The sequence below is a fragment of the Amblyraja radiata genome, chromosome 35 (assembly GCF_010909765.2).
Source record: "Amblyraja radiata isolate CabotCenter1 chromosome 35, sAmbRad1.1.pri, whole genome shotgun sequence".
NCBI lineage: Eukaryota > Metazoa > Chordata > Chondrichthyes > Rajiformes > Rajidae > Amblyraja > Amblyraja radiata.
The window spans coordinates 18025007-18052146 of NC_045990.1; the positions used below are offsets into that span (position 1 = coordinate 18025007).

Genomic DNA, 27140 nt, shown 5'->3' on the forward strand with positions numbered 1-27140 from the left:
TCTGGTATTTTATTTAATTCACATATTTCGCATTCAATCCGACTCCGGACTGTCAAAGCTGCCACAGCCAGACATAAAAAAGTTTTTATCCACGAGTAGTTGCTCTACTCAACAGCCCAAAATCTGTAGCCTCTCTTTGATCTGGTATTTTGTTGGTTCACATGCTTGATCAATGGTGTTTTATCATTAATGTTTTATTATTATTAATGTTTAGTGTTTTCTGAGTCATTCGTAACTGTTACTGTATGTCATGTTGTTACTTGTGGGCGGAGCACCAAGGCAAATTCCTTGTATGTGTACATACTTGACCAACAAACTTATTCATTCATTCATTCATTGTTGGTGCAAAATGGCTCCTGCATTACCCACAGAATGGTCTATAAACGGCAAAAGTAACGGTGTGTTTAGTTTAGAGATACAGTGCGGAAGCAGACCCTTCAACCAACCGAGTCCACACCGACCCCCGCACACTAACATTATCCTACACACACTAGGGACAATTTACAATTAACCTACAAACCCATATGTTTTTGGAGTGTGGGAGGAAACTGGAGATCCTGGGGAAAATTCCCCTGCAGGTCCCGGGGAGAAGGTACAAACAGCGCCCGTAGTCAGGATGGAACCCGGGTCTCTGGCGCTGTAGGCAGCAACTCTACCGCTGCGCCAGCGTGCCGCCCTTGAATGGTCGGTGCGCCGAGCAGTCTCACGGGGACAAGCCGCGCACGAGGACTTACTGTAGCTGTCAACGGTGGGCTCCAGGTCGTCGATGTATTCCCGCTTCTTCTGCAGCTCGGTGTGAGCCTCGTGCAGCTTCTCCCTGTAATAATGTGAAAGAACGATGTGTGGGAGGGGGGGGGGGGGGGGGGGGGGGGGGGGGGGGCAACACGTTTCTCAACCAGTGGGGGGGAAAAAGGGCAACGTTCATTTTATCCCGATACTCAGCAGCAGGATTTGAACCTTTATGGAAACAGGCCATTCGGCCCATCAAGACCACGCCGACCATCAATCACCCAATCACACTATGTTCTATGTCATACCACCTTCTCATCGACTCCCCACACATTAGGGACAATTTACAGAAGCTGATTAACCTACAAACCCGCATGTCTTTGAGCAGCGGGAGAGTTGCTGCCTTATAGCGAATGCAGCATCGGTGACCCGGGTTCAATGCCGACTACGGGCGCTGTCTGTACGAAGTTTGCACGTTCACCCCGTGGTTTTTCTCCGAGATCTTCGGTTTCCTCCCACACTCCAGAGATGTACAGGTTTGCAGGTTAATTGGCTAGGTGTAAATGTAAAAATTGTCCCTAGTGGGTATAGGATAGTGTTAATGAGCGGGGATCGCTGAAGAACTTTGACAGACCTTGAGTTAAATGCTCAGGGCAGGCGGATTTAAACAAAGATTCTATGATGACGAACCATGTGGAGTAAACGACACAAGACAAAGATCAACCCAAGCAGAGAACGATGCCTCTTCCCAGCATCTTCTGTGCTTTTCCAGCCCGCTGATGCATTGACCGAGGAGGGATTCTCTGTCTCCCCTCCGATGTTGTCTTTTTAGTTAAGTTGAGAGTAAATTTAGCACCATTTACTTTCATTTAAAGCTTAGAGATACAGTGAGGAATCGGGTCCTTCAGCCCACCGAGACTGCGCCGACCAGCGATCGCCGCACATTAACACTATCCCGTACACGAGGGACTATTTTACACAAGCCAATTAACCTACAAACCTGTACGTCTTTGGAGTGAGGCAGCCGGGGAAAACCCACGTGGTCACAGGGAGAACATGCAAACTCCACACAGACAGCACCCGAGGTCTGCCCAAAGCCACTCGTTCCTCAATGCGGGATAAAGTTAACACGACTTGTGCGTAATTTTCCTTGAACTATTTAAAATGCCCGTGTGACAACATGCTTTGATTCCGATCTTGTGGGGAGGAGGACTATTGGTCATGAGTGGATGGGTTTTGGGTTTGGTCACAAATAGCCAGCATTCAGAGGAGCCACAAGATAAAATCCACACAGTTAACTACTTGGAAGAACATTAGCAGGAAATAATTTACCAGTCTAGACAGTCTAACCTCCACAAATACCATGCATACCGTTGATATTTATATCTGTCGAGAAGGTGAATTAGTTCTCAGTTATTCCATAAGGAATTTAAGTCAGGTCGGGGGGGGGGGGGGGGGGGGGGGGGGGGGTGAAGTTCCCCCCGCCACGGGTAACATGTAATGCTAACGGTAGGTACTCGGGAAATCCGGTAAACTCATGACGTTTTTTCTGTAAAAAAATGTCCATGAGTAAAGAAATACTTGTGATGAAAAAAATGGTTACTTTTTACTCGTAGTCGACCATTACAAGCCGCTACGAGACATCCACGAACTCCTACGGACCCGCTACGGACATTCTCCGAGTTCGAATCAGGGGAAAACCCGGGAGAACTCGTGAATTACCTCGTACAGTGGGACAGGGGCTTAACTGAGGCAACACAGCTACGTGTTCTGGAAGGGCATTAACCACGGTCTGAAAGCAGAGGAACATCTAGAGGACATCAGGAGCTTGTAAAATGACGGTGCAAGCTCCCTGGGACCGCGTGCCATGGTTTTAACTGAAGGACTCTGGTGACGACAGTTTAGCGGAGATAACTGTTTTCAAGTTTTATCTATCAATGGGTGCAAGGCCAGACGTATGAAAGAGATTTATTTTCCTACTTACAAGTGTTCATCCAGTTTCCGTTTCAGCAAGTTAGACTGCAAAGCAAAACAAGGGGGTGGGGGTGGGGGGTAAGTAAAGTGCGTTTGAGTAATGATTACAGATAGAAAGCAGTACTGTTCTGTTAATTAAAATTATTCACACTTGCAAAAATTAATCACAGGGGAAGTGCAACATAACCCAAGTGACCACAGCACAGCGAAGCTTCCCACGTGATCATCTGAGGGAACCATTGCCCCAACATCTCAAATCCTTCACTGAGCCATCAAGCCCTGTGTCCGTTTAAACAGGTATACCTCAGATTCCAGAAGGACTCAAGTGCCATTGGTCAGATAACAGTTTGGACTCGTTTTTGTCGTGGACATAACCCGACAGGGAATATAAAGAAACCTTAGCCGATCCACAAATCCTCCATTGCCCAAACCCAGACAGTCATAGAGTCATAAAGCATGGCAACAGGCCGTTCAGCCCAACTTGCCCATGCCAACAAGGATTCCCCATCCATGCTATTCCCACTTCCCCAGGGTTTCCCCAGGGAAACATGTTCCCAATGTTGGGGGAGCCCAGAACCAGGGGCAACAGTTTAAGAATAAGGGGTTGGCCATTTAGAACGGAGATGAGGAAAAACTTGTTCACCCAGAGAGTTGTGAATTTGTGGAATTCTCTGCCCCGGAAGGCAGTGGAGGCCAATTCTCTGGATGCTTTCAAGAGAGAGTTAGATAGGGCTTAGTCAAGGGATAATGGGGAGAAGGCAGGTGGTTGGCCAAAGTTTAGTTTAGTTTAGAGATACAGTGCGGAAAGAGGCCCTTCAGCCCACGCCGACCAGCGGTCCCTGTACACTTGCACTATCACACCAGGTAGAACTTACAATCTTTACCCAAGCCAATAAACTGGCAAACATGAACGTCTCTGGAGTGTGGGAGGAAACCGGAGAAAACCCACATGGTCACAGGGAGAAGGTACAAGCTTTGTACAGGTAACACCCGTGGTCTCTGGCGCTGCAGGGCAGCAACTCTAATGCCGCCCTAAAGATGCACCGTTATTTAAGAAGGGCTGCAAGGACAAGCCAGGGATCTACAGGTTGCTGAGCCTAATATCCATGGTGGGAAAGTGAATGGAGGGGATGTTGATAGACAGGATCCAACTGCATTTGTAAATGCAAGGACTGATTATGGATAGGAACATGGCTTGTGCGTGGGAAATAGAGTTCCCACAGATAGATTGAGCTGTCTGAAGAGGTGGCGAAGAGGATTGAGGTGGGGAGGGCAGTAGATGTCGTCGACATGGACTTTAGGAATGCCTTTGACATGGTTCTGGAGGGTGGACTAGTTTAGACATTAGATTGCATGGGATCCAGGCCAGCCGGATACATAAATGCGGTAGGAGTCAGAAGTTGGCTGTGGAGGGTTGCTATTTAGATTAGGAGCCCGCGACCAGAATTATGTCCGGTTATGTCCACAACAATCCATTAGGTATGATCGACACAAAATGCTGGACTAACTCAGGCAGCATCTCTGGAGAAAAGGGGGCAAGATGCTGCCTGACCCACTGAGTTACTCCAGCATTTTGTGTCTATCTTCGGTGCAGTTCCTTCTGATACGATCCATTAGGTATACCGTATATTTGAACAAGATCTCAATAGGCCCAGTGAAAGATTGGTGACCGCCTCCATTTCACTTCACCAAGGGAATGGAATATTTTCAACCCTTTGATTTCCAATGCTAGCATAGCACTTCAAAATGATTCTCTACACAATTCCAATTAATTAAAACAGGGTCTACAACCATGAATATTAGTTGGCTGATTTTATTAAATGAGATAAAGGTTGCTTTATGTTAAGTTTAGTTTAGTTTTGAGATACAGTGCAGAAACAGGCCCTTCGGCCCACACTAACACTATCCTACACACACACACTAGGGACAATTTACACTTATACGAAGTCAATTAACCTGCAAACCTGTACGTCTTTGGAGTGTGGGAGGAAACAGATGATCTTGGAGAAAACCCATGCAGGTCACGGGAGGAGCGTTCAAACTCCGCAGACAGCACCCGTAGTCGGGATTGAAAACCCGGGTCAGTGGTGCTGCAAGTGTAGTAAGGCAGCAACTCTACCGCTGCGCCACCGTGCCACCCTCAAGTCTTATCTCTGCCGTTCTTAGAATTGGTGAATCTATTAGGATGGCACTTTTTAACTGGACACTGTAGGTTTCACCTTGTTCTCGACAAAGGGGACAAATATTGGGAAGGACTATTTAGTCAGTCTCAGTAACATCAAATTAGGAGTTTAAAAACCCAACATTCTACGAGAAAGACTGAAGGTGGAAAATCGTCTGGGTTTAAGTTTCTGGGAAAGAGTTATGCTAAAAGCCCTGTCCCACGGTGCGAGTTCATTCCAAGGGCTCTCCCGAGTTTAAAAAAAATCAAACTCGTGGTAAGCACGGAGAATGAACGTAGTGGGTACGTCGGAGCTCGGGGGACGTCTCTTAGCGCTAACGGCAGGTACTTGGGAAGACTCGCTAACGGCAGGTAAGCACGGGAAGACTCGTGAAGATTTTTCAACATGATGAAAAATGTCCACGAGAGCCCCGAGTACCGACGAGTGGCCATTACCGTAAATCTCCGAGTTCGAATCATGGCAAACTCGGGAAAGCTCTTGGAATGAACTCGTACCGTGGGACTGGGCTTTAAGAGTAGTAAAAAAAAGATGGATGGGCAATTTGTAATATTCCAGAAACACATTTCCTTCTTTGTTATGACAGTAAATTGGTGCTAGAGCTTTAGACTTTAGAGTTACAGTGCTAAAAACAAGTCCTTCAGCCCAGCGATCTCCATACACTAGCACTATCCTACACACTAGGGACAATTTACAATTTTACCAAAGCCAATTAACCCACAAACATGGACTACTTTGGAGTGTGGGAGGAAACCCGAGCACCCGGAGAAAACCTGTGCGGTCACGGGGAGAATGTACAAACTCCGTACAGGCAGCACCCGTAGTCAGGATCAAACTCGGGTCTCTGGCGCTGTGAGGCAGCAGATCTACCACTGTGCTGTCCCAAGTTAATGTGTTTGAGGTGTTAGATGGCTACCTACAGCAACCAGATCATCAAAGTTCTGTATTCTTTCGGGGAGAAAACTACACACAAAGGGTTGAAAGATATGCAAACCACAAACGTAAAGGAGAGTGCTTCAATGTGATAATTCATCCTTTGCAGATTTAAAACAAAAATAAATGTGATTTGATAGCAAGGTAATGATTAAAGCAGCTTAAAGGAGTGGCCTTGGCCAATAGACAGTGCAACCTTTTAATCGATTTGTACTTTTTCTGTACAGTACGTTTATTTTGGATGTATTTCTAACTGCTGATATACTTACAATGGCCTATTGTAGGTGAGAACACACAAAAGGGAAGAGAAAGAAACACATTAGACATTTATAATCCAAAATTAATCCACTTTAGTCCATGTTACATTTTACATTTAACATGCTAAAGTTACAGCTTTCAAATACTGCTCCATGACGAGTAAAAAATAATTAGCATAAAAACCATATAACTATATTTTCAAGTTTTTCCTCTATTCCAGGTTGCATAAGTAATTTGTTTTATCGGATTACAGTAAACCCTCACTGTAGGGATGGGAATGGTGTCCGTTATTGCCAGTTAGATGGAGCTCATAAAGATTGCGGAGTCAGGGGATATGGGGAGAAGGCAGGAACGGGGTACTGATTGAGGATGATCAGCCATGATCACATTGAATGGCGGTGCTGGCTCGAAGGGCCGAATGGCCTACTCCTGCACCTATTGTCTATTGACCCGAAACATCACCCATTCCTTCTCTCCAGAGATGCTGCCTGTCCCGTTGGGTTACTCCAGCTTTTTGTGTCTATCTTCGGTTTAAACCAGCATCTGCAGTTCCTTCCTACACATGTCACCAAGGTGACAATAGCTATTGTTTATTTGTCCCGCTATACAAAGTAAGCTATACAAAGTTCATAGCAAAAGGATTTGAGTATAGGAGCAGGGAGATTCTACTGCAGTTGTACAGGGCCTTGGTGAGACCACACCTGGAGTATTGCGTACAGTTTTGGTCTCCTAATCTGAGGAAGGACATTCTTGCATAGAGGGAGTACAGAGAAGGTTCACCAGACTGATTCCTGGGATGTCAGGACTTTCATATGAAGAAAGACTGGATAGACTCGGCTTGTACTCGCTAGAATTTAGAAGATTGAGGGGGGCTCTTATAGAAACTTACAAAATTCGTAAGGGGCTGGACAGGCTAGATGCAGGTAGATTGTTCCCGATGTTGGGGAAGTCCAGAACAAGGGGTCACAGTTTAAGGATAAAGGAGAAATCTTTTAGGACTGAGATGAGAAAAACATTTTTTACACAGAGAGTGGTGAATCTCTGGAATTCTCTGCCACAGAAGGTAGTTGGAGGCCAGTTCATTGGCTATATTTAAGAGGGAGTTAGATGTGGCCCTTGTAGCTAAAGGGATCAGGGGGTATGGAGAGAAAGCAGGTACAGGATACTCAGCCATGATCATATTGAATGGCGGTACAGGCTCGAAGGTCTGAATGGCCTACTCCTGCACCTATTTTCTATGTTTCTATGTAACGGTTATATCCCATTGACGTCACAGCCCCGGGCGTTGGGTCAGAGTCCAGGGTCCCCTTCGCTGAGAGCCCAGTGGGATCTCCCTCACCACACTGATGCTGAATCCCGCGTTCCCAAATTGAGGGCAAAACGGGAAGCATGATGAGTTGGGATGAGGAAAACAATTCCCACTCCAAGTGAGTTTCCCACAACTAACTGTCCGTCTGGAGTTCAGGGTGAAAGTACATTTTGTGCCCATCTTCGGTGTAAACCAGCATCTGTAATCCCTTCCTACACAATAAAACCTCAACTGCAGTTACTGGAGTGAAAACCTAATGGGCCTGTCCCGCATGGCCATTTTTTTAGGCAACTGCCGGCGACCGTCATAGTCGTAGCAGGTCGCTGAAAAACCGGCCACAACCTACGTCATCCTGGCGACAACCTACGTCAGGAGAAGTCAAGCTACGCTCATTGGCGTCAAGCCTACTGTGGCCGAAACGTTTTCAAAATGTTGAAAATTTAGCGGCGACCAGAAAGATGCTACAACTTTTTGCGCGACTGAGGAGATTACTCCCGGCGAACATCGGTGAACATGTGGCGCCCGTAGTTGCCTAAAAAAATCACCTAAGTGGGACAGGCCCATAAGTGTCTCATTAACTGGGCTGCATTTAATATCATAATCACTCTCCACCATTGGGGAATTATATTAGGCTGAATGACCATTCCACATGGGACCATGGTTCAGGGAGCAGTTTGCTGATGGGAGCAAGGCAGACAGACAAGGGAAGGGGAGAAGACTAGTCACGGACCAGGTATCCTCCAATATTTTATGGAGAGAATGTGTGCACATTAATGACGTGCACACTGATCCACTTGTTTCTCTAGTCAGCCACACAGCGCGAGTACTCACATCTTCCGCCTTGCTTCCCTGTTCCTGGAGAGCTCGCTGGAGCTGTTCCACCTGCGACCGTAATTCCGTGATCTGCTGCTGATTCAGCCTGGAACACATCCGTCAGCAAGGTCAATGGCACATCCTTTCACATTCAAACATTTACAATGTTGGTTTTAGTTTGGAGATACGGCATGGACATAGCTTCAGTCCCCCGAGCCCATGCCGACATCGATCACCTGTTCACACTAGTACTTTGTTATACAGTCATGGAGTCATCCAGCGTGGAAACGGGCCCTTCGGCCCAACTTGCCCACGCCGACCAACATGTCCCATGTACACTAGTCCCACCTGCCTGTGTTTGGCCCATACATCCCTCTGAATCTATCTTGGGTTTAAACCAGCATCTGCAGTTCCTTCCTACCTATAACATCAGACTGGTTGAGGAGGCCACAAATAGACCCCGACCTCGGGTGATCACAGAGGAAGAGGACTGAACTTTCTGATGCCTTTCCCCACAGTGGAAACATTTGATTCTGTTGTGGGGGGGGGGATGTTCATGTTGAATTCTATAATGTGTTGTGTCATTTTTATTTTTTCTATGGATGTACGGAAACTTAATTATTTCTTCTATGTAAAGCACTGGTTTCAACGCTTTTAATTCAATAATACATAATTTTAAACGTGCTATTATGAATAAAATGTACTTACTTACTACCTGTTCATTAAATGTTGTGATAGTACCTGCCTCAACTACCTCCTCTGGCAGCTTGGTCCATACATCCACCACCCTTTGTGTAAATAAGGTGCTCCTCAGATTCCCATTAAATCTTTCCCCCCTCACCTTAAAGCTATATCCTCTGGTTCTGGGCATGGCTATATGATGTTTTATTAAGAGACTGAAGAAGGGTCCCAACCCAAAGCATCGCTGCTCCAATTACTCCAGAGATGCTGCCTGACCCGCTGAGTTACTCCAGCAATTTGTGTCCATCTTTGGTATAAACCAGCATCTGCAGTTAACCATATAACAATTACAGCACGGAAACAGGCCATCTCGGCCCTACAAGTCCGTGCCGAACAACTTTTTTCCCTTAGTCCCACCTGCCTGCACTCATACCATACCCCTCCATTCCCTTCTCATCCATATGCCTATCCAATTTATTTTTAAATGATACCAACGAACCTGCCTCCACCACTTCCACTGGAAGCTCATTCCACACCGCTACCACTCTCTGAGTAAAGAAGTTCCCCCTCATGTTACCCCTAAACTTCTGTCCCTTAATTCTGAAGTCATGTCCCCTTGTTTGAATCTTCCCTATTCTCAAAGGGAAAAGCTTATCCACATCAACTCTGTCTATCCCTCTCATCATTTTAAAGACCTCTATCAAGTCCCCCCTTAACCTTCTTCGCTCCAGAGAATAAAGACCTAACTTATTCAACCTTTCTCTGTAACTTAGTTGTTGAAACCCAGGCAACATTCTAGTAAATCTCCTCTGTACTCTCTCTATTTTGTTGACATCCTTCCTATAATTGGGCGACCAAAATTGTACACCATACTCCAGAATTGGTCTCACCAATGCCTTGTGCAATTTTAACATTACATCCCAGCTTCTATACTCAGTTTTTTATAGTTTTAGCTTTGCCCATATTTTATCATTTTATATATTTTTTATGTTTTGACAATATTTCACAAATGCAACTTTCATTCTCAACTAGACTCAGTGGGACCCGTCGGGTCCCAGCATCGCACGGGAAGGCTGGTCACCAACGCAATATTCCACCTCTCCACCAATTCCAATATTGCTCGCCAGTGGGTTGGGGGGGGGATTCTGTTTCGCTAGTATGGGTGTTGTGGGCTTATCCACGTCAACTCTGTCTATCCCTCTCATCATTTTAAAGACCTCTATCAAGTCCCCCCTTAACCTTCTGCGCTCCAGAGAATAAAGACCTAACTTATTCAACCTTTCTCTCTAACTTAGTTGCTGAAACCCAGGCAACATTCTAGTAAATCTCCTCTGTACTCTCTCTATTTTGTTGACATCCTTCCTATAATTAGGCGACCAAAATTGTACCCCATACTCCAGAATTGGCCTCACCAATGCCTTGTACAATTTTAACATTACATCCCAACTTCTATACTCAATGCTCTGATTTATAAAGGCCAGCACACCAAAAGCTTTCTTTACCACCCTATCTACATGAGATTCCACTTTCAGGGAACTGTGCACAGTTATTCCCAGATCCCTCTGTTCACCTGCATTCTTCAATTCCCTACCATTTACCATGTACGTCCTATTTTGATTTGTCCTGCCAAGATGTAGCACCTCACACTTATCAGCATTAAACTCCATCTGCCATCTTTCAGTCCACTCTTCCAACTGGCATAAATCTCTCTGTAGACTTTGAAAATCTACTTCATTATCCACAACCCCACCTATCTTAGTATCATCTGCATACTTACTAATCCAATTTACCACACCATCATCCAGATCATTGATGTACATGACAAACAACAGTGGACCCAACACAGATCCCTGTGGCACCCCACTAGTCACTGGCCTCCAACCTGACAAACAACCATCCACCATTACTCTCTGGCATCTCCCATTCAGCCACTGTTGAATCCATCTTGCTACTCCACCATTAATACCCAACCATTGAACCTTCTTAACCAACCTTCCATGAGGAACCTTGTCAAAGGCCTTTTTTAGAAGGATGAGAGGATATCTCATTGAAACATATAAGATTGTTAAGGGCTTGGACACACTAGAGGCAGGAAACATGTTCCCGATGTTGGGGGAGTCCAGAACCAGGGGCCAGTTTAAGAATAAGGAGTAAGCCATTTAGAACGGAGACGAGGAAACACTTTTTCTCACAGAGAGTGGTGAGTCTGTGGAATTTTCTGCCTCAGAGGGCGGTGGAGGCAGGTTCTCTGGATGCTTTCAAGAGAGAGCTAGATAGGGCTCTTAAAAATAGCGGACTCAGGGGATATGGGGGGAAGGCAGGAACGGGGTACTGATTGGGGATGATCAGCCATGATCACATTGAATGGCGGTGCTGGCTCGAAGGGCCAAATGGCCTACTCCTGCACCTATTGTCTATTGTCTTTTTATTGCAAGATGTTTTATCACACATTCTTTCTCATAAATGGAAATCCTGTGTTGAAGTCCTGCATTTATAAAGTTCCATTTTCCCATCTACTTGGACTGAATTTTCAGACTCGGAGAACGGGCATGTTGGGGAATCTCAGACTCCGAGTTGTGTTCAGAGATGCCAGTCTTCCCAAACTTCAGAACGGTATTTTCCGACTCCTCCACTGTCAGAGTGAGGCCAAACGCAAACTGGACCCACGCTGACCTTACTGTCCTGGGCCTCCTCCACTGTCAAGGTGAGGCCAAACGCAAATTGGAGGAATAGCACCTCAAATTCCGCTTAGGCAGCTTACACCCCAGCGGTTTGAGTATTGATTTCTCTACTTTCAAGTAACCCTTGCAACCCCTCTCTCTGCCCCCTCCGCTCCTTCTACATAGTCGTCCTGTTAGTTTCGTTGTCGTAATATTAATTCCACTGTACTTATCCCTCCGTTATCACCTCTTCCACAGCCAACACTGCACCATTGTGGGCTTCACCTTTCCTTGGTCATTGGTGTTGGCTCTGATTTGTCCTTTACATATCTATCATTCATTTATTCTTTGAACCTTTTCATACATCTAGTTTCCCTCTCCCCTGACTCAGTCTGATGGACCTCATCACGAAACGTCATCTACTCCTTCCCCCCTCCCCACCCCCCAAGAGATACGGCCTGATCCGCTGAGTTACACCAGCAATTTGTGTCCACCTATCATTTGCCAGGCTTTGTCCTGCCTGCCCCCATCTCTCTTGTCCTGCCCCCATGGTCCTGATCCAAAATGTCACCTATTCACATTAGACACACAAAGCTGGAGTAAAGGGCCTGTCTCACTTTCACAACCTAATTCATGACCCTTTTTACTCGTGGACATTTTTCATCAGGCTAGAAAAACGCCCCGACCTACTTGATGCCAGGAGTACCTACGACTAGCATCACGACCTACCTACGACCTCGTGACGCCCATGCTGCGAGTATGAGTCAAGGGCAAACTCGGCAGATGTCGTGAAAGTGGGACAGGCCCTTAACTCAGTGGGACAGGCAGCATCTCTGGAGAGAAGGAATGGGTGATGTTTTATATCGAGAAGGGTCTCGACCCGAAACGTCACCCATTCCTTCTCTCCAGAGATGCCGCCTGTCCCGCTGAGTTACTCCAGCTTTTTGTGTCTATCTATCTTCGGTTTAAACCAGCATTCCTTCCTACACTGGTCACCTATTCACCTTCTCCAGAGATGCTGCCTGACCTGCTGAGTAAGTCGAGAACTCAGTGTCGATCTCAGGGATTCTCTCTCTCTCTCTCTCTCTCACCGGTTTTCATTCTCCAGTTTGTGGGTGTGCCTGTTGGCATCGTCCAACACATTTTGGAACTCGTGGAATCGGTCGTGGTACGTCTCCTCTTGCTGAACTCGCAGCATCTTGTTCTCATGTTGCAGCCGGATGACCTGTTCCCTGCAGAAATCACAGCAACACGTTTAGTTTAGAATTGAAGGGATGCAGAGACCACAGGTGCGTTCCAGGCTGCAATGTTGGGATGCACCAATGCTTGCTCGTCTGCCAATTATTGGTTTAGCTTAAAGATACAGTGCAGAAACAGGCCCTTCGGCCCACCGAGTCCGTGCCGACCACTAGCACATTCCAATACACTAGTGATAAGGCTGAATTATGTTAAAAATATAAGATGATATTAAATTGGTTCCTGGGCTAGCTTACAGCTTATATTTAGTCTTAAATTAGGCTTGCCTCAGGTTGCTGTGTATTGAGATAATGAATGACTATAACATTTGTCTACCATGTGACGAGAGAGGAAGTTAGATTGATCTCACTAAGGGGTATTGACAAATGGTCGATGCCTTTGATATGTAAAGTCCTTGTACCATATGACAAGATGCCTTTGATGTGACGCATCTTGTAGTAACCTTTATTCTCTGTACCTCTGACCTTGACTAATGTTTGTGGAATGTGCTAGGAATAGGTGACAAGCACTATATAATATGGTGTAATTCTGTTGTTCGGGGAAGTGGAATGAGGACATTCGTAAAAGTGGCTGTGTTGCTCACTTGACTGGAGTTCCTGCCACTTCCATCGGCCGATAATTAGTAAAGTTTTGAACTGGTCTACCAAACGTTTGTGAGTTGTCTGTTTATTAAGAAGTGAACCTGTTTGATTGTTATAAAAGTGACTTTTTCACTAGGGACAATTTACAATCTTTAAACCGAAACCAATTAACCTACAAACCTGTAGGTCTTTTGAGTCTGAGGGAACCCAAAGAAAACCAACAGGGAGATGGTACAAACTCGGTACCGACATTACCTGAGGTCAGGATCCAACCCGGGTGTCTGGCGCTGTAAGGCAGCAGGTCTACCTACTCGTTAGCATGGCAACCCATCCCCAACCAGACGTCAGGATTGAATCCTGCATTTTGAGCTATTGCACAATCAGGATATCCTGAAAGGCTTTACAGTCAATGAAAACATTTTGAAATCTCTTATCAGAACCTTTTCCTTGATAAATGGGCAAGCCGGGATGTTGCAGAGATGAACGAAGAGAACGCAGGAGCAACAAACCCTTTCTCTTGTATCTGTACACTGTGGACAGCTTGAGTGCGAGAGTCTAGGACCAGAGGGCTCAGCCTCAGAGTAAAAGGACGTACCTTTAGAAAGGAGATGAGGAGGAATTTCTTTAGTTGGAGTGTTGAATCTGTGGAATTCTTTGCCACAAAAGCTGTGGAGGCTGTCAATGGATATTTTTAAGGCCGAAATTGATAGATTCTTTATTAGTACGGGTGTCAGGGGTTATGGGGAGAAGGCAGGAGAATGGGATTAGAAGGGAGAGATAGATCAGCCATGATTGAATGGCGGATTAGGCCTGAAGGTCCGCTTGACCTAATTCTGCTCCTATCACTTACACCCAAAGAGTCGTACCTTTTTCTGGCCGCCGCTGGATTTTCAACATTTTGAAACATTTCAGAATAAGACGGGTGCCGACAAGTCGCCGAAAAAAATCGCGTAAAGGGCCTGTGCCGCTTTCACGACCTAATTCATGACCTCTGCCGAGTTTGCCCTTGACCCACACGCAGCATGGTCGTCACAAGGTCGTAGCAGGCCGTGATGCTAGTCGTAGGTACTCGTGGCATCAAGTAGGTCGGGGCGTTTTTTTCTAGCCTGATGAAAAATGTCCACGAGTAAAAAAGGTTGTGAATTAGGTCGTGAAAGTGGGACAGGCCCATTAGTGTGCGGAGATCGCTGTGCAGCGTGTGCTCGATGGGCTGAAGGGCATGTTTCTGCATTGTCAACCCTAATATTGACAGCCAGACCCGTCACTTTTGTCAAAATATCAAATGACAATCTTTGAAATGTACATTTCCTTTCCGGATCAGAATTTCACAAACTATTATTGCATTATGGCATTGTTTGTGACGTATCTTTAAAAATATATATTTAATGAGGTAGAGGCAAAATAAATGTAAAATATGTTCGTATTGGAGAACGTGGAACCAGGGGCAGGGCGAGGATGGGCGATGGTGTTGGAGAGAAAGGCATGCTTTTAAATAATAACTCACTGTAGTTCTGCAGGAACCATCTCCGCTGCAAGATTCCCCACTGATAAATCTTCATTAGATGCTGCAACGGCACAGAGGACACAGGTCAAGACCTTGTACCTATATTATGCTAGACACAAAATGGTGGAGCAACTATGGAGGGAAGGAATGGGCGACGTTTCAGGTCGAGACCCTTCTTCAGACTGATCTTTCGGAAGGAAGGAGGAATCACAGAAGGGGAGCCAAGGTAGACAAAAATGCTGGAGAAACTCAGCGGGTGCAGCAGCATCTATGGAGCGAGGGAAATTTCCCTCGTTCCATAGATGCTTCTGCACCCGCTGGGTTTCTCCAGCATTTTTGTCTACCTTCGATTTTCCAGCATCTGCAGTTCCTTCTTAAACACAGAAGGGGAGCAGTGAGAGAGGATGTTGCTGAGCTCTCGACAGAGAGAGGATGAGAACCTCTTCAAAGTAGACAAACCTTGAGAAAATGTGTAAGAAAGAACTGCAGGTGCTGGTAAAATCGAAGCGAGAAGAGAAGGGTCTCGACCCGACACATCACCTATTCCTTTTCTCCAGAGATGCTGCCTGACCCGCTGAGTTACTCCAGCATTTTGTGTTTTTTCTCAAGATTCAAGCATACGCAGTTCCTTTTGTCTACATTGTTCCTTTGTTGGGTTTTTTTCCGCAATGTTCTGCTTGGATGTTACTTTGTTAACCAGTGCAGTTATAGAGGTCACCATCCAGGAATATCGAGTGCAGCATCACACAACTAAACATACTAACTCCGAACGGCACCCAGAACGCCACCCTTTCAGCACAGAGATGCTGACTGCAATCGGAGAGAGGAGCGCTGATTTACCGGCTTTGCTCAAGACCTTCTGCTGAGCCTGTGCGCATCGCAGCTCTTCATTCGTCTCCCGGAGGCCATCACGCTCCACTATTAAACGCTGCAACAACAAAAACAATGATTAGTTTAGTTTAGTTCAGGGAATCGAGGACCAGAGGACATTGGTTCAAGGTGAAGGGGAAAATAATTAATAGGAATCCGGAATAGGAATTTATACGGAGGTAAATAGGAATTTTAAAAGAGGTTTAAGAAGGAACTGCAGATGCTGGAAAATCGAAGGTAGACAAAAATGCTGGAGAAACTCAGCGGGTGAGGCAGCATCTATGGAGCGAAGGAAATAGGCAACCCCTTCTTCAGAGATAACTTTTTCACACAGTGTATGGAACGAGCTGCCAGGGGAGGTAGTTGAGGCTGGGACTATCCCAACGTTTTAAGAAACAGTTGGACAAGTACATGGATAGGACAGGTTTGGAGGGTTATGGACCAAGCGCTGGTAAGTGGGACTAGTGCAGCTGTGGCATTGTTGGCTGGTGTGAGCGAGTTGGGCCGGAGGGCCTGTTTCCAGACTGTATTAATCTAGGACTCTATACAGCGCGGAAACTGGACCACCGAGTCCGCACCCACCACCGATCCCCGCACATTAACACTACCCGACACATACTAGGAACAATTTGCCGCCCAGAGTGGAGGGAGCGCACGGCCTCGACGGGGGAGTGGCCATTGGAGGCCCTGCAGCAGCCTGGGGCTGGGCTGGACCGGGCTCCGCTCCAAGAGGCCGAGCACGTGGACCGCACGCGGCCTACAGCGGCGGAGGACACCACGGCTACACTTGGCCAGGCCGACCCTGCAATGTCGCCATGACAACGGGCCTTCATGGTCAGGTCAAGATCCCTGCACTTACAACAACTGGGACTTGAAAATGACGACTCTGTAGACTGTCTCAGTGTACTACTGCTGTACACTTGTACTGTATCTGAGATACTGATCTACGATGTATCTTAGTGCTGATGGATAGTGATACTGGTACTAAACTATATACAACAACACTGTACCTCTGTACATATGGCAAATAAAGTATCATTGTAAATTGCACCCACAGTGCCTTCCATAATGTTTGGGACAAAGACCCATCATGTATTTATTTGCCTCTGTACTCAACAATTTAAGATTTGTAATCGAAAAAAATCACATGTGGTTAAAGTGCACATTGTGAGATTTTAATAAAGACCATTTTTATACATTTTGGTTTCACCATGTAGAAATTACAGCTGTGTTTATACATAGTCCCCCCCCCATTTCAGGGCACGATAATGTTTGGGACGCAGCAATGTCGTGTAAATTAAAGTAGTCGTGTTTAGTATTTTGATGCATATCCTTTGCATGCAATGACTGCTTGAAGTCTGCGATTCATGGACATCACCAGTTGCTGCATGTCTTCTCTGGTGATGCTCTGTCAGGCCTGTATTGCAGTCATCTTTAGCCTATGCTTGTTTTGGGGGCTAGTTCCCTTCAGTTTTCTCTCCAGCATATAAAAGATATGCTCAATTGGGTTCAGATCGGGTGATTGACTTGGCCACTCAAGAATTGACCATTTGTTTGCCTTGAAAAACTCCTTTGTTGCTTTAGCAGTATGTTTGGGATCATTGTCTTGCTGTAGAATGAACCGCCGGCCAATGAGTTTTGAGGCATTTGTTTGAACTTGAGCAAATAGGATGTGTCTATACACTTCAGAATTCATTATGCTACTACCATTGACGATAGCAGTTGTATCGTCAATGAAGATAAGTGAGCCAGTACCTTCAGCAGCCATACATGCCCAGGCCATAACACCCCGACCACTGTGTTTCACAGATGAGGTGGTATGCTTTGGATCTTGGGCAGTTCCTTCTCTCCTCCATACTTTGCTCTTGCCATCACTCTGATATGTTAATCTTTGTCTCATCTGTCCACAAGACCTTTTTCCAGAACTGTGGTTGCTCTTAAGTACTTCTTGGCAAACTGTAACCTGGCCCACTATTTCTGCGGCTAACCAGTGGTTTGCATCTTGCAGTGTAGCCTCTGTATTTCTGTTCATGAAGTCTTCTGCGGATAGTGGTCATTGACAAATCCACACCTGACTCCTGAAGAGTGTTTCTGATCTGTCGGACTTGTGTTTGGAGATTTTTCTTTATTATAGAGAGAATTCTTCTGTCATCAGCTGTGGAGGTCTTCCTTGGCCTGCCAGTCCCTTTGCGATTAGTAAGCTCACTCTTTCTTCTTAATGATGTTCCAAACAGTTGATTTTTGGTAAGCCTAAGGCTTGGCTGATGTCTCTAACAGTTGTATTCTTGTTTCTCAGTCTCATAATGGCTTCTTTGACTTTCGTTGGCACAACTTTGGTCCTCATGTTGATAAACAGCAATAAAAGTTTCCAAAGGTGATGGAAAGACTGGAGGAAAGACTAGGTACTGAGAGCTCTCTTATACCTGCATTAAGGAGGCAATTAAACACACCTGAGCAATACCCTTTAGTAAAATGTAACAATGTGCACTTTAACCACATGATTTTTTTTTAATACAAATCTCAAATTGTGAAGTACAGAGGCAAATAAATAAATGATGGGTCTTTGTCCCAAACATTATGGAGGGCACTGTATGTGGAAGAAGCTGCCAGAGGAGGTAGTTGAAGCAGGTACTATCAGAATGTTTAAAATACACTTGGACAGGTACATGGATAGGATAGGTTTAGAAGGCTTTGGGCTAAATGCAGGCAGGTGGGACTGGTGTAGATGGGACATGTTAGTCGGTGTGGGCAAGTTGGGCCTGTTTCAACGCTGTACGATTCTATAACAATGTCCATCCAACAGGCTTATTCAGATCTCACCGATCTGCTCCTTCCCAATTCAATCACATCAAAACACACTTTCCCGGCCATGTCCATTTGACACCAAGCTCAAGCTTTCCTATATGAGGCGTTAGGCAGAAAATGCTGGAGTAACTCAGCGGGTCAGGCAGCATCTCTGGAGAGAAGGAATAGGTGAGGAACAACACCTCATATTTCACTTGGTAGCTAACAACCCAGCAGTATGAATACCGACTTCTCCAAGTAACCCTTGCTTTCCGTCTCTCCACCCCCCCCCCTTCCTCGTTCTCAGACCTGTCTGACTGTCTCCTGATTAAATTTTATCTTTATATGCTTCACCTTCCCCTAGCTAACAATGATCTATTCTACATTTCCCTTGACCTTCGTCCCCTTTGATGTCTCATTTTCACACCTTGCCCTTCCATATCTCTATTACTCCCCCCCCTCCCCTGACTTTTAATCTGAAGAAGGGCCTCGACCTGAAACCCATTCCTTCTCCCCAGAGATGCTGCCTGTCCCACTGGGTCACTCCAGCATTTTGTGTCTATCTTCGGTGAGGTTTCAGGTCGAGACCCTTCTTCAGACTGAGAGGCAGGGGAGAGGGAGACAAGCTGACTGGTGTGCTAGGGTTGGCTTTTACTGTGATCTATCTTCCTGGACTCACCTCTTTCTCTTTCAGCAGCGCGTCATGTTTCTCCTGCAGGTGCTTGAACTCAAATTGCCACTTTTCGGTTTTCATCGACTCTTCTGTGTGCTTGTTGTGAAGCTCGTGGACCTTGTTTGAACAGCATGGCGGGGCGTGAGGGGGCAGGGGTGGCGGGAGGGAGGGAATGAAACAGCCTTCAATTAGTACTTCATTCTGACAAGAAGCAAACCCACTGCACACTGCCACAGGCAGCAGCCAGCATAAAGGGCTTGTCCCACTTACGCACCTTTTTCCACATATTGAGAATTCAGCGGCGCCCAAAAAGACGCTACGACTCTTTAGGTGACTTAGGAGACTACTCACGACCGTACAGGCGACACCCTGGCGACATGTCGCGGGGTGAAGCCTATATGGTCGTGAGTAGTCGCCCAAAGAGTCGCACCTTGTTCTGGTCGCCGCTGGATTTCCAACATGTTGAAAATTTTCGGAGACCTGCGGCGTGATGGAACCCGGGTATCTGGCACTGTAATGCCCCTGTCCCACTTAGGAAACCTGAATGGAAACCTCTGGAGACTTTGCGCCCCACCCAAGGTTTCCGTGCGGTTCCCGGAGGCTGCAGGTGATTGCCGGAGGTTGCAGGTAGTGGAAGCAGGTAGGGAGACTGACAAAAACCTCCGGGAACCGCACGGAAACCTTGGGTGGGGCGCAAAGTCTCCTGAGGTTTCCGTTCAGGTTTCCTAAGTGGGACAGGGGCATAAATACAGCAACTCTACCGCTGCGCCACCGTGTACTGAAACATCCTCCCATAAGCCAGATTGTAGTGTTAATCTAGTTTTATCTATCTCCCATGTAGATTCAAAGAGAAGTCCAAAGATTGCTTGATTTGTGTTGTGGTTTTTAGAGATCTAACGTGGAAACAGGCCCCTCATCCCACGCCATCCTGCACGCTAGTTCCCCATTATCCCAGTTTCACATTCTACACACTAGGGACACTTTACCAAAGTCAATTAACTTACAAACCCACATGTCTTTGGAATGTTGGAGCACCCGGAGAAAACCCACGTGGTCAGTCAGCACCTGTAGTCGGGATGGAACCCAGGTTCCTCGGGCTGTAAGGCAGCAACTCTACCTCTGCGCCACAGTGCTGCCTGCCTTACAACCAAAACGTAAATGTCGCCCTCGTCTGCAATCTTCATTCCTTCTCTTGCAGACAGTGCTGAGTGTTAGTTGTAACGTGACAATTAACTAAAGCCACAAAGTGAGATGACAATATGATCCAGTGTACCTGTCTCTTGTACACCTCCAGCTGGCTGCGGACCGAGTTAGCTTTCTTCAGCTCCTCCTCCAGGTCGAAGGTCTTCTGCATGTAGACAGTGTTCCTCTCCTCCAGGAGCTTGACTTGTCGACGCAGGTCTCCCAAGTCCTCCAGTTTCCTCTTGTAGGCTTCAACAGTGGCCTCCAGCTTGCTGACTTTGTCCGAAGAATGCCTGCGAATATGGAGGAAGACCTCAACAATTTAGTTTAGTTCAGAGATACATCGCGGAAACAGGGCCCTTCAGGCCACCGATTCCGCGCCGACCAGCGATCCCCGCACACTAACACTTTATCATTTAAAAATAAATTGGATAGGCATATGGATGAGAAGGGAATGGAGGGTTATGGTATGAGTGCAGGCAGGTGGGACTAAGGGAAAAAAGTTGTTCGGCACGGATTTGTAGGGCCGAGATGGCCTGTTTCCGTGCTGTAATTGTTATATGGTTATATGGTTATCCCACACGTACTGGGGCAATTTACAATTTACAATTACACCAAGCCAATTAACCCACAAACCTGTACGTTTTTGGAGCGTGGGAGGAAACCGAAGATCTCGGAGAATACCCACGCAGGTCACGGGGAGAACGTACAATTTCCGTACAGACAGCACTTGTAGTCAGGATGGAACCCGGGTCCCTGACGCTTTAAGGCAGCAACTCTACCGCTGCGCTACCGTGCTGCCCGTATCTGAGAAAGCAATGACTCAGGGACACCAGATTCCATTTATTAGGGACAATTTGGTATTCCCGCCATAGAGACATGACTGCTCCTAGCAAGCACATCATCAAACCTTTCATGAACTAGGGGTCACAGTTTAAGGATAAGAGGGGAGTCTTTTAGGACCGAGATGAGAAAATCATTTTTTACACAGAGAGTGGTGAATCTGTGGAATTCTCTGCCACAGAAGGTAGTTGAGGCCAGTTCATTGGCTATATTTAAGAGGGAGTTAGATGTGGCCCTTGTGACTAAAGGGATCAGGGGGTATGGAGAGAAGACAGGGATGGGATACTGAGTTGGATGATCAGCCATGATCATATCGAATGGCGGTGCAGGCTCGAAGGGCCGAATGGCCTACTCCTGCACCTATTGTCTATGTTTATGTTTCTATGGCTGATCTAATTTTCCACTCAATTTCATTCTCTTGCCTTCTCTCCTTAACTTTTGACACCCTTACTAATCAGGAACCTATCAACTCCTGCTCGATCCCGGGTGGAGGGAGTCGGCGATGGCGGCAGATGCTGGGCAGTGGGCCGTTTTCAAGATGGTGGCCGATGGAGGAGAGGATGGGTGTCGCCAGGGCAACGGGCCTTTACGGGCAAGATAAGGCCGCACTCTTAAAGAACTTTGTGGGCGCCCAGAAACGTGGCGACTCTCGGTGTGCTGTCTCGGCGAAGTTTACTATTACACCACAATCATTGCCCTTTTGTACTTTGCTATGATTGTGTTCATCTATAGTATGATTTTACTGAATTGTATGCAAAACAAAGAATGTCACTGTGCCTAAGTATATGTGACAATAAAGTATCATCATCATCGAACTTGGAGAAATTAAAACCAGTTGGCAAATTGGCCACTGAGAACAACAAATATATCTGAAAGCTTCCAGCAGGAGACACCTAATGCCTGCTGCGATTCCATTTCCATCACTTGTCCAAAACAAATTAGTTTTTGATACATGTTCATAAGATCTAAGAGCAGAATTAGGCCCATCAAGTCTACTCTGCCATTGAATTATGGCTGATCTATCTTTCTCTCTCAACTCCATTCTCTGGCCTTCTCCCCAGAACCCTTGGCACCTGCACTAATCAAGAATCTGTCAATCTCCGCCTTAAAAATACCCAATGACTTGGCCTCCACCATCGTCTGTGGCAACGAATTCCACAGATTCACCACCCTCTGACTCAAGAAATTCCTCATCTCCTTTCTGATGGGATATCCTTTTACTCTGAGGTTGTGGCCTCTGGTCCTAGGCTCTCCCACTGGTGGAAACATCCTCTCCACGTCCACTCTATCCAGGCCTTTCACTATTCGGTAAGTTTCAATGAGGTCCCGCCCCCCATCCTTCCAAACTCCCAGCTAGTACAGGCCCAGTGCCGTCAAACGCTCATCATATGTGAACCCACTCATTCCTGGGATCATGCAATTCTGCATAGGAGCTCACCTCAAGATGTCCATTTCGTCCTTGAGGGATTGGGATTCCTCAGCCAGGCTGGTGAGCTCGTCGTTCCTGTGCTGCAACTCCGACGATTCCTTCTCCATCTCCTCGCACCGGATGCGGAAGTCATCTTTGATTGCTTCCAATCTGGGCAAAAGAGGAACGACTTAACTTTGTGGAAACAAGGAACAAGCGCGGCACAGTGGCGCAGCGGTAGAGTTGCTACCTCAGCCATGATCACATTGAATGGCGGTGCTGGCTCGAAGGGCCGAATGGCCTACTCCTGTACCTATTGTCTATTGTCTCACAGCGCCGGAAACCCAGGTCCCATCCTGACTACAGGTGCCGCCTGCACAAACGGAGTTTGTACGTTCTCCCCGTGACCGCGTGGGTTTTCTCCGGGCACTCTGGTTTCCTCCCGCACACCAAAGACGTACAGGTTTGTAGGTTATTTGGCTTCTTTAAATGATGTCCAGTGTGCAGGATAGAAATAGTGAACGTGGACCCAGCAGGCCATTTCCACACTGCATCTCCAAGAAACTAACAAAAACTGCACATCCTGGTTACCAAGGGAAGGCACAAAGTGCTGGAGTGACTCGGCGGGTCAGGTACGAACACCTCTGGTGAACATGGATAAGTGACGTTTCGGATCAGGACCCTTCTTCAGACTGATTGCAGGGGAGGCTGGATAGAAAGCTAGAAGGACTTAACCTTGAAGCCTGAAGATTATTAAGGGTTTGGACACGCTAGAGGCAGGAAACATGTTCCCGATGTTGGGGGAATCCAGAACCAGGGGCCACAGTTTAAAAATAAGGGGTAAGCCATTTAGAATGGAGACGAGGAAACACTTTTTCTCAGAGAGTTGTGAGTCTGTGGAATTCTCTGCCTCAGGTGGAGGCGGGTTCTCTGGATGCTTTCAAGAGAGAGTTAGATAGGGCTCTTAAAAATAGCAGAGTCAGGGGATATGGGGAGAAGGCAGGAACGGGGTATTGACTGGGGATGATCAGCCATGATCACATTGAATGTGCCGGCTCGAAGGGCCGAATGGCCTACTCCTGCACCTATTGTCTGTATGCCATCAGGCAGGGTGTCGTCTGTCCCTTTACATAACCACGTTGTACAACTAACCATCTGCACTGTGCCAACAAGAGAATGAATGAGGATTACGGAAGATGAGAACATTTAAAGCCCTGTCCCACGGTAAAAAAAAATCAAACTCGTGGTAAGGACAGAGAATGAACGTAGCGGGTACGTCGGAGCTCGGAGACGTCTCTTAGCGCTAACGGCAGGTACTGGGGAAGACTCGCTAACGGCAGGTAAGCATGGGAAGACTCGTGAAGATTTTTCAACATGATGAAAAATGGCCACGAGAGCCCTGAGTACCGACGTGTGGCCATTACCGTAAATCTCCGAGTTCGAATCAGGGCAAACACGGGAAAGCTCTTGGAATGAACTTGTACCATGGGACATGGGTTTTAAGTGTTAGTTGCAAGTATTCAGGCAATCTTTGGATTCAATTTGAAAATGCATGGGAGATAGGTAATTATCACTCTGTGTAGAACAGACTAATTCAACAGCTTTTAATTACACACATTCCAACTCCAGTAAAGTCACTGGAATGGATCAGCATCACAGGAGCAGGCGATAGTTACCAGTTTAGTTTAGTATAGAGATACAGCGCGGAAACAGGCCCTTCAGCTCACCAAGTCCGCACCGACCAGCGATCTCCGTATGCTAACACTACCCTACACACTTGGGACAATTTACAATTATACCAAGCCAATTAGCCTACGAACCTGTACATTTTTGGAGGAGAGGAAACTGGAGCACCCAGAGAAAACCCTTGCAGGTGACGGGGAGACCGTACAAACTCTGTACAGACAGCAGCACTCGTAGTCAGGATTGAACACGGGTCTCTGGCACTGTATGACAGCAACTCTACCGCTATGGCAGTTATACAAAGTTACCACAAAAAGTGGTGGATGTATGAAATGAACTGCCGGAGGAGGTAGTTGAGGCAGGGATTATTGCAACGTTTAAGAAACAATTAGACAGGTACATGGATAGGACAGGTTTGAAGGGATATGGGCCAAACGCAGGCAGGTGGGACTAGTGCAATCAGACATGTTGGCTGGTGTGGCCAGGTTGGGCCGTAGGGCCTGCTTCCACACTGTATCACTCTGCTATTAGTCTAACTGCAGTTCAGTTTAGTTTAGAGATACAGCATGGAAACTGAGTCCGCACCGATCAACGATCATTGGATAATAACACTATCCTACACACACTAGGGACAATTTACACTTGTACCAAACCAATTAACCTACAAAAGTGTACGTCTTTGGAGTGTGGGAGGAAACCGAGGATCTGGGAGAAAACGTGCAAACTCCGTAAAGGCAGCACCTAAATCTCTGACTCTGCAAGGTCTGTAAGGCAGCTACACTCCCACTGCGCTACCATGCTGCCCTTGAAAGATCAGTCTCTGGGGATGAGGAGGTAAGTACCTGTAGTTTTCCTCCTGCACCAGCTCCAGCTGGCTCTGCAGTAGAAGGAGCTTCTTGTTGGTGGCGCTGGTCGAGTCCTCCAGCGAGTTGGAGCGGCTCATCCCCTCACGCAGCAGCTTGTTCTCAGCCAGCAAGCTGTTCTTCTCCTCCAGAAGGGTCGCCACCTACGGGAGAAAGGCTGCGAGTGTCAAGAGACTGAATGGGAAGAGGAGACGTGCAATGGGATCAACGCTTTCTTCCAAAGTGGTCTTTATAAAGTAACAGTAACGGCTTCCAACTGAGCAATGAGTAAAAATAGCTTCTTTATACCAAAATGAGGACAAAGCGTACAACCTAGTGATATGAATATTACATTTCTCTCATCTCAAGTAACGCTTGCATTCCCCTCTCTCCCCGTCTTTCCCCACCCTAGTTTTCCGAAGTTTTACTATCGTCCTGCGGAGTTTGTTCGGACCCCCTCGTTATCAGCTTTTCCACAGCCAACAATGGACCATTGTGGGCTCCATCTTTCCTTGATCACCGGTGCTGGCTTTGATTTGTTCTTTTCATTCCTTGCATTCATTTATAAGCGAGTTCGGTGTTCCGACTGAGCATGCCCAGGTCATAGGTCATTTGCAATAAACATTCTCGGCAGCTGTGCTGCTGCATGTATACAGACCTTCGATTTATGCGTAGTCAGGATCGAACCCGGTCTCCGGCACTCCGGCGATGTTGAATTGCTCCTGGACCGTCCCCGTCCCCTCCCGAGTGTCCCATCCCTGTCTGGGGGTGCCTGGAGATGTCCAGGGTGACCCTGGACTGACGGGACACCGGCCCGGAGTAGTGGCGGCCCAGGCTTACAGCCACCGTGGAGAAGAAGTGTCAACTCCACTGCTCCGGGCCAGTGTCCCGTCAGTCCAGGGCTGTCGGTTAACCCGGATGGACAGACAGAGTTGAGCTGGAGTTTGCACTTTATTTGGACAGATGTTGCCTGAGTGTACCAGTATTTTGCTGGGCAGCACAGTGGTGCAGCAGTAGAGTTGCTGCCTTACAGCGCTGGAGCTCCTGGTCCGATCCTCACTACGGGTGCTGTCTGTACGGAGTTTGTTCGTTCTCTCTCAGTAAACTCTCTGTGGGTTTTCTCCAGGTGCTACCAGTTTCTTCCCACCCTCCAAAGGCAAACAGTTTTGTAGGTTAATTGTCTTTGGTAAAAAAAAAAATTGTAAATTGTCCCTAGTGAGCAGGTAGTGCTAATGTATGGGGAGATCGCTGGTCAGTGTAGGCTTGCTGGGCCAAAGGGCCTGTTTCTGTGCTGTATCGCTAAAGTTCAAATCAGTAAAGTCTAATGTTAGTTCAGACTCGACACTGCCTGGTAGTTCAACCATCCTCCTTTATTAGTGTGAAATCTGTAAACATTCATGGGCTGAAACCCCAGCAAGAATCGGGAGCAGAGAGAAAATTAAGTTGGATCATTCTGACCAGCTTAGTTTGAGTCCAACGGCAAGAACTATTGATGGATCATTGCTGGAGAAATTATTTCAAAGAAATAGAACATTACTACTGCACACGGGCCTATATCTTTCAGTTTTGTGTGCTTCAATGCAACAAAGATTTATCGCAGCAAACTACAAACCTTCCACCCCAGCAACGGACTATTCCAGCTGCTACGATCAGGCAAACGCCTCCATTGCCATGCTCTGAGAACGGAGAGGATGAGAAGGAGTTTCTTCCCAGAGGCCATTAGAACTGTAAACTCCTATCTCACCAGGGACTAACTTTACTGTACCATTTAACAGTTTTTTAAAAAATTGCTGTTTTTTTCCCTTTTACTTTCCTCCCACAAATATGTAATATATGAATATGTGATTCTGTTTGTAGTTTGTTTGTTTTTTTGCACAATTCGCGAGCATTGCCACTTTTCATTTCACTGCACATCTCGTATGTGTATGTGACGACTAAACTTGACTTGACTATGATCATTGTAAAATAAACTGTAA

At 46.6% G+C, this 27140-nt stretch overlaps 1 protein-coding gene across 4 annotated transcripts in view; it reads right to left on the reverse strand.

The window, feature by feature from the left end:
- hook2 (hook microtubule tethering protein 2) overlaps window positions 1–27140 on the reverse strand; it is a 76077-nt gene that overhangs the window by 17058 nt on the left and 31879 nt on the right. For 2 of the 4 annotated variants that reach the window (XM_033051009.1, XM_033051011.1), the window contains exons 9-19: window positions 25165–25328; window positions 22670–22810; window positions 20480–20681; window positions 19213–19323; window positions 15720–15807; window positions 14880–14940; window positions 12629–12769; window positions 8215–8302; window positions 6086–6091; window positions 2714–2748; window positions 735–817 (exon numbers count right to left, since the gene is read on the reverse strand). In XM_033051009.1, the coding sequence (XP_032906900.1) occupies window positions 735–817; window positions 2714–2748; window positions 6086–6091; window positions 8215–8302; window positions 12629–12769; window positions 14880–14940; window positions 15720–15807; window positions 19213–19323; window positions 20480–20681; window positions 22670–22810; window positions 25165–25328 (1120 nt within the window). The remainder of the gene's footprint in view (window positions 1–734; window positions 818–2713; window positions 2749–6085; window positions 6092–8214; window positions 8303–12628; window positions 12770–14879; window positions 14941–15719; window positions 15808–19212; window positions 19324–20479; window positions 20682–22669; window positions 22811–25164; window positions 25329–27140) is intronic. The other 2 variants (XM_033051012.1, XM_033051010.1) reach the window with 1 other exon arrangement.